The sequence below is a fragment of the Neopelma chrysocephalum genome, unplaced genomic scaffold (genome assembly GCF_003984885.1).
Source record: "Neopelma chrysocephalum unplaced genomic scaffold, ASM398488v2 Primary Assembly neopelma1_24, whole genome shotgun sequence".
NCBI classification, from domain to species: domain Eukaryota; kingdom Metazoa; phylum Chordata; class Aves; order Passeriformes; family Pipridae; genus Neopelma; species Neopelma chrysocephalum.
In genome coordinates this window covers 12,600,781-12,607,705 of record NW_020897693.1, presented here as the reverse complement: position 1 = coordinate 12,607,705, position 6,925 = coordinate 12,600,781, and the positions used below count along the sequence as shown (strand labels likewise).

Sequence of the window (6,925 nt, the reverse complement as noted above, 5' to 3'; positions counted from 1 at the left end):
GCAGAAAAATGCAGAAATGTTGCTAACAAGAAGCGTTCTGCACTTCTAAAAATCTTGACGAAAATAACTTCACAAGGACACAGTTTGATAAATATTCCTTTTAATTTATTTTCTCATTACCTCTTAAGAGTGAGGAAATTAGTACTTTAATTTGGGGAATTGGGGCAAATATGGGGAATTTTCTAGCAATAGAAGAACTGAGGAATATTATCACTTTTAGAGAAGAAATAGTTCTTTAATTAATGTTCATACTCTTGCATTCAAAGAAACATGTTCATGTTCATAATCTGTAATCATGTTCATACACTTGCATTCAAAGACAGAAAATGTCAGTGAATATGGAGGGGGGAAACTTACCACTGCATGTCTCTTCATCTGAGTCTATATCTTCCCAATCTAAGTACTTGTCCACCTGCTGTAAAAAACCCAAATTCCAAAATAGATTAAAATATATTAATTCCATTTCTTTTAGTACAACGTAGAGAAAAGCAAAAATGCATTAAATTGTCTGCTTCATCTTCTCCATTCTCCCTTGCATTTTTCTAAGAAAGCATATGAATTTTCTTTGAAATGTGTAACCCATAGGAAATACTTTTAGGTATAGGCAAAGAATTGCTGCCAAAATTGCCGCATATCAATGTAAGTGATGGGAAAGAAGCTCAAGCTGTACAGCAACTTTTTCAGGAACTCAGTGGAAAGATGGAGAAGTAAAATATTTTCCTAGGAAAAAGATAAATGATAAGTTACTATGCAATTTTGCAAATTCACTTCATATGGCACAGAGACAGTACATGCTGTAGGCAAACTAGAGCTTGATCCTTCTGTTTTGATACTAATGGTGAACTGATTGGGAAGTAAAAAAGCTAAGAATAATTAAATTTCTAGTATTTCATCTGGGACATTGTTCCTTGAAAACAGTCGAAACTATCTAAAACGTACCACAAGAAAAGGCATTTGTCATTTCAAGTATCACTTCGAACAGATGCACAGGGTGAAAGGGTTTTGCCAACCTATATGTAAGTAGTGTTACCATGGAGGATTTACTATATGCACTGAGTTGTCTGCTGTGTTTCTATGAAGTAATTAGAAATGCTCTTAGATAATATTTTCCAACCTGGTTTGACAACATTCTCATCAAGAGTTACATAAACTTTACACTCTAAAAGTACATATTCACTAATATTTGAAAAAAAATTTGAATTTCTGTCATTGTTCTTTCCCACAGATGGGAAATAAATACATCAACAAATTGCAAGTAATTTATAAGTTAATAAAGCAAAAATCAGTCATGTTCTGATCATAATCTCCACTCTGAAAAAAATCAAAGAAAACCCCACCTTCACTATTTCAGACAGACTGAGATTCTTTCCACCTGATCCACCAGCTTTCCAGCTCTCATTCATCATTGTCTGCAGGTAGATAGGCAGAAATATCTACATGCACAAACCAGAACCAAAGTCAAAGCTTGTACTGATTTACACATAAAGTTCACAGAATCACAGAATGGGTAAGGTTGGAAGGGACCACTGAAGGTCACCTTGTCTAACTTCCCTACTCAAGCAGTGTCCCCTAGAACACATTACTCAGCATTGTGTTCAGACAGCTTTATATACGTTGTATATAAAAATTTTTAGGAAGTGAATGCAATGCTTCTGAAAATAAAACAGATGCAGGTATTTCCCTGAAAACCTACACAGGACCAGACTGAATCAATTGGAACAACAATGCAAGCAACCATAACATGTCTAAAAAGCAGCATTTAGAGGAGTAGCAGTGTTTTCCATAGCAGTTTTTTCCCCTCTTTCCTTTCCTCAGGGCAGGCTTAAAGATCACAGTGGTCAATTTACCCCATTACAGCCTCCTCCTGCTACTACACTAGCAATTTTTCTGATGCATTCTACTATCACTGTATTTGTTTCTTAAACTGCAAATGTGGCAAAAATGTGCAGCCATGTCTGAAGCTTTTTTTCCGTAGATACAAAGACAAGCATTAAGATGTTCTATTACAAAAAGGATACTGGAATTCACACATTGCTTTATGGGGCAGAAAGACAATTCAGAGCGGCTAAAGAGACCCAAAGACAGACTATCCCAATGAAGTAACACTATTCTTCATGAAAAAAAAAAGGTAAAAATAATCTTGTCATTATTATTACACAATTAACTGACAGAATGTGATTGTTTTAAAAGCCTTGTTTGATTCCACCTCAAAGGCATGTATGTCCTAGAGGGGAGGAAAATGGCATTTTGTGCTCTTTGACTGAGGCCTGGCAGGCCCACCATTTGAAGACCCCTAAGTGTGTTGCTCTGTGTATTGCACAAAAGGACCTGCTACTTCTTTTTTAATAAAAAGTTTAATGAAGGGAAATTTTGAGTACAGACTAGATCACAGCTTTTTCACTTTGTTCAGGTAGGAGGGCAGAAGTTCTTAACAAGTTGACTCATATTTCCATCTCACTCTCTCCAGATGATGTCTGTTGTTTTCCTGTCCCTACACGTTAAATCCCTAATCTCATATGTTTCAGAAGATTAAAAATGCCTCTGGCCTGCCTACTGTTTACTTAGGCATTACTTCAGGCATCTGAAGTAATCCAGCTTCGGTAACACAGAACTCCATACTTCCTAAAATCTACAAGAAACAAAACAAATCTCTATGTGCTGGCATCCATACTCTCAAGATTTCTTTTCCTTTTTGCCAACCTCTAGTGCTAACTGCAGTCTTCAGCAAAAGCATCACATGGCTCATTGCAGGGCACCTTATTTAATAGTCGGATTATGGCAGCTCTTCAGCAAGGCAAATGCCACTGCCAAACACGATCCCTGCAGGTGCCTCTCTAAGCATTAAACACTTACACAGTATTTTAAATATTTGCCTTGAATCAGATAAATACCACTAGCCTCTAACATTTGAACAGTGTATCTCTTCATATTTTCATCTCTTTGAATGTGGTGCCTGTCCACTTGGACAGTTGTAACTCTTTACCTCATTCTCATCTGGCATCTGTGATGGAAGAGATACCCACATTTCTTTGCTTCTTTCAGGTGAGCCATTCTGTTTATTTCTGTTTGATAATTCAGAAGTAGAAAATATTTTTCTTAAGTAGTCCACTTTATTTCCTTGAATTGTCTTCTCCTCTTTCTCTGCAAGGAGAATCACACCAGGTCAGATAACATAATGCACTGCCCAAGAAAAAGAAAAACATGTATTTCCTTAGATCTAATATTGACTTATTTTACACATTCACTTTTCCTCTCATGCTCAGAGCTTCCATGTGCAATATAAACAAGTATTTTGCAGCCCTTATCATAAAACTGAATATTCACTTTGAACTTCAAGTGCATAGAGTATCACCTATTCCTCCATACTGAAGACTCAATTGTCTCAAAAGCTTATGCAATGTACAGAAAACTTTATAAAACCAACCAAGAGCTGAAATACCCAAAAAAGCAAGACAGTAGAGTTATACCTTAGCTTTTATTCTAAAACTTTATTTAAATTCTCTCTGAATTCTGGACAAAATGGTACATAACATGTGTGCCCATGTCTTCGTCTGACACTGCAAACACCAATATATATGAAGAGTCTCTTCTTTGAGACACCACTATACATTAGTCCAATGGCAACTGCACACAGCTATTTCAGATGTACACTTTTAGCATTAAAACCAGAAAACCTCCCTCGTTCCCCAACACAACACGCATTCCCAACACTTATATCTCTAATTGTAAAAGTCCATCAACGATGCTTACATGGGATCTGTGCTTACAAAATCACTTGACTTGTCAAGGAGATAACTAATCAATGATGTACCTTCTGACCAAGCACAAGAAAGGGCTATGATGTTGATCATAGTACAGAGATGATCTGGGCCACAAATGGAGTAATTCTTACACTTTCTACATCAGTATCTTGGTATCACCCTATTTATACCGGCTATTAGTAGGTTCATGTGTGAACCTCACAACCACTAAAGCAAATGCCCATATTGTCTAGTACAGAAGTGAGCTTTGGCAGTTCTTCTCAGAGCTGGTACTGATACTGGCTGGTCCAGGGTCAGCATTCACAGAGCTCCTGGGTGTCCATGGACACCACCACTAGAACCTCCACCACTCCTCCACCAGTCCAGGGTCATGTAATGAGATGCACTGACAGGTCCTATAATTCAGCTCCTGTGTCTTTAGTTAGTAAAACATCTCATTTCTTTACACAGTGTTGCTTTCAGTGTTTAACAGCTATAGAATGCTCAGCATTCTGAGGGGAAAATTTTGCGACTAAATACTTTTTTATCGGGATCAGACTAACAAACAGCAGTACGCCAGTAATACTTCATTGCCAGAAGTTTAGGTCCAGAAATTAAAGAACAAATACAGATGTTCAAGCAGGGTTTGTCCCCTTAAGAAATTCCTTTGGTCTTGAAAGACAGACTGGAAAAATGTTTTGACAGTGTATTTACAGAAGATCAGAATAACTTCTCTTGGACTTATTTTATATATCAATAGCGGCTAATTGAGTCCTCACTGAAAATAGGGAAGTATTCAGAAACAGAACTGAGTATTTCAATGATAACTTTTAACACCTTTCAGACCTTTAACAACTCCTTGGACAACAACAGCAAAGTTAAGACAACTGTAAGAGCTTTTGACTGTCTGACCAGCCAGGGCCCCAGGGCACAAAGACTTAGGCTCCATCTAGGTGATCATCAAATGAAATGTCAACAGTACTGGCTGGATCTAAGAGCTGCTTACAGACAAGTATGTGCATGGATGTATGGATTTCCAAATCCATGCTGTTTAGTTGGGTTTTTTCCCTTCAACATGGCAAAAAATATAGTAATCATGGCCAAAATAAAAACACAGTACTTTTTCTGTTAAAAGTCCCATTATCAAATATGGAGCAGCTACAGGACAATCAGTTCAAATAAACTTCACACCATATTCTCTTAATGAAAAACAAATGCTCATTTAATGAAGTTTTTTGTGTTTAGTTTAAAAAATCCACTTTGCAACAACAAGAAACACTGTAGTGCATTTCTAAAGCATAACTGTATGTTACAAGCATTGAAGTAATTCTTGTGGAGAGTACTAATGATGCCCTTGGGGTTACTACACTGAGCCATACGGCAGAGTTCTTAATACTCGACAATACTCTGCGCTGCCGTTACTATGACACACAGAAAGGACTGGCAGTCTGGGTATAACCTGAAGTCCATACTCTTATATAAGAGTAGTAGGGTTCATAGAAAGAAAATTGCACCAGACCAGAGCAATCTAGCAAACAGATTTTAAGTTCACATCACAGATGGATTCTCTGAATAATTCCTAAATCCCAGGACTCTGTGACATGTGGCTTCTCCCCACTTTTTTAGCAAGTACTTTCCTAAAACAATATTTGGATACAGCAGTACATATGAGCAATCTCTTCCTCCTACACACTCTCTTTTTCAAGCCATGGAAATGAAGCAGCATTAGACAAGAAACCCTCTTTTAAATTCTTGACTGGTAAAATGGTTACCCACTATTTGAAGAGACTTTTACAGTCACCCTACTTCATAGGAAGAACTAGATGCCTATCTCAAAAAGCTTCAATTTTTTGTTACTGTAGTAGTAAAGCAAGGATGGACATCCTGTTTTATACAAAGAACTTGCAAGTTTTATCTTTAAGACTGACAAGACACAAAAGGATATTAGTGTATTTTAGGGTAAGTGTATATTGGTGAATTACTGCAGTCAAACATCTGCAGACCTATAGAGTAACGAGGGACTGAGGACCCAGTATCCTCCCTGTGCACACCAAGAGCATTTATTTATGAGAAGTGATAAAAAGCTTCCAGAAGCCATACAATTTTGTCAGCCAGACAAACAGAGAGACAAAAGAAATCATCACTGGAATGATCAGCAACATAATTCATACAGATGACAGACTCTGAATAAACATGATATTCCTGTACTAACCCGTGCTTATCTTGGATACCACTGTGGTCATTCTTCTGGGATATAAATCAGATCATTCTTCTTGAAAATATAGGTTCTGAATTTTCCAAAGAAAATAATATCACTTTTAGCATCAAAAGACCTATGACACATAGTTGGGCAGTTATAATTAGGCAGTACATATGAGCTGACAAACTTCCTTTATTAGGTTATATATTTTCTGGACAGCTGAGCTATTGTCACAGCTAAAAAGCTAGATAGATTAAATGAGCTGGTAAGAAATCAAGTGCATTCATAGTCCTTTATGTGCCATTTACCAACTCCAGACTACAGCTAGAAGCATTATCCCTTTTCCTAAGAGATCAGTCATAAACTTTTGTCAGAAACCTTTTTCTGGTTAAGACCATTGCAGAGTTATTGGGTTACAGAATATTAAACATTACTTTTGATGAAACATTCCAACTGCAATGTGATACTAGATTAATGAATGCAAGTGAAGAAAAATTCAGAAAAAAAATGCCTAAGCAACCCAAAGCAGTTGTTAAAAGCAAGTCTGCAGACAGAATATCAACTATGCAACCATGAGCATAATGAGGCCATGCCATATAAATTAAAGGGAGGGAGGTAAATTAAACATTATGTTGCTAGCCTCAAGCACGGTGCCTCAGGACCAGTGAGATCCACCTTCAGATGTCCAAAGTAATTACTGACACCTACAGCTTCCCAATGCGTGTATCACGTAACTGGCTCCCTTGAAACAGTTAACAGTCATGATCTTACAAAATAGTATTAAAAACAACACACATAACTTGTTATAAAGTTAAGAAAACTACAATCTGGAGTAGCAGACAAATATCACAGATGCATTTCTTTGCTAGTGTTCTGAATTTCAACCATTTCTGTTCCTGTTTCTGAAAAAGGGGAAGACGGAAGGATCACATTCAAGCCAGCAAGCAGATCACTCTGCCTTTCCCCTGACTAAGTGATAATTGAC

The 6,925-nt window shown here is 37.2% G+C and overlaps 1 protein-coding gene across 6 annotated transcripts in view; it reads right to left on the bottom strand.

Annotated features, from left to right (window-relative positions):
- The window catches only part of CUNH11orf74 (chromosome unknown C11orf74 homolog), a 41,481-nt gene that overhangs the window by 12,763 nt on the left and 21,793 nt on the right, over positions 1–6,925 (bottom strand). For 5 of the 6 annotated variants that reach the window (XM_027704109.1, XM_027704105.1, XM_027704116.1 and 2 more), the window contains 3 exons: positions 2,984–3,141; positions 1,338–1,433; positions 358–415 (listed from right to left, as the gene is read on the bottom strand). In XM_027704109.1, the coding sequence (XP_027559910.1) occupies positions 358–415; positions 1,338–1,433; positions 2,984–3,141 (312 nt within the window). The remainder of the gene's footprint in view (positions 1–357; positions 416–1,337; positions 1,434–2,983; positions 3,142–6,925) is intronic. The other variant, XM_027704143.1, reaches the window with a different exon arrangement.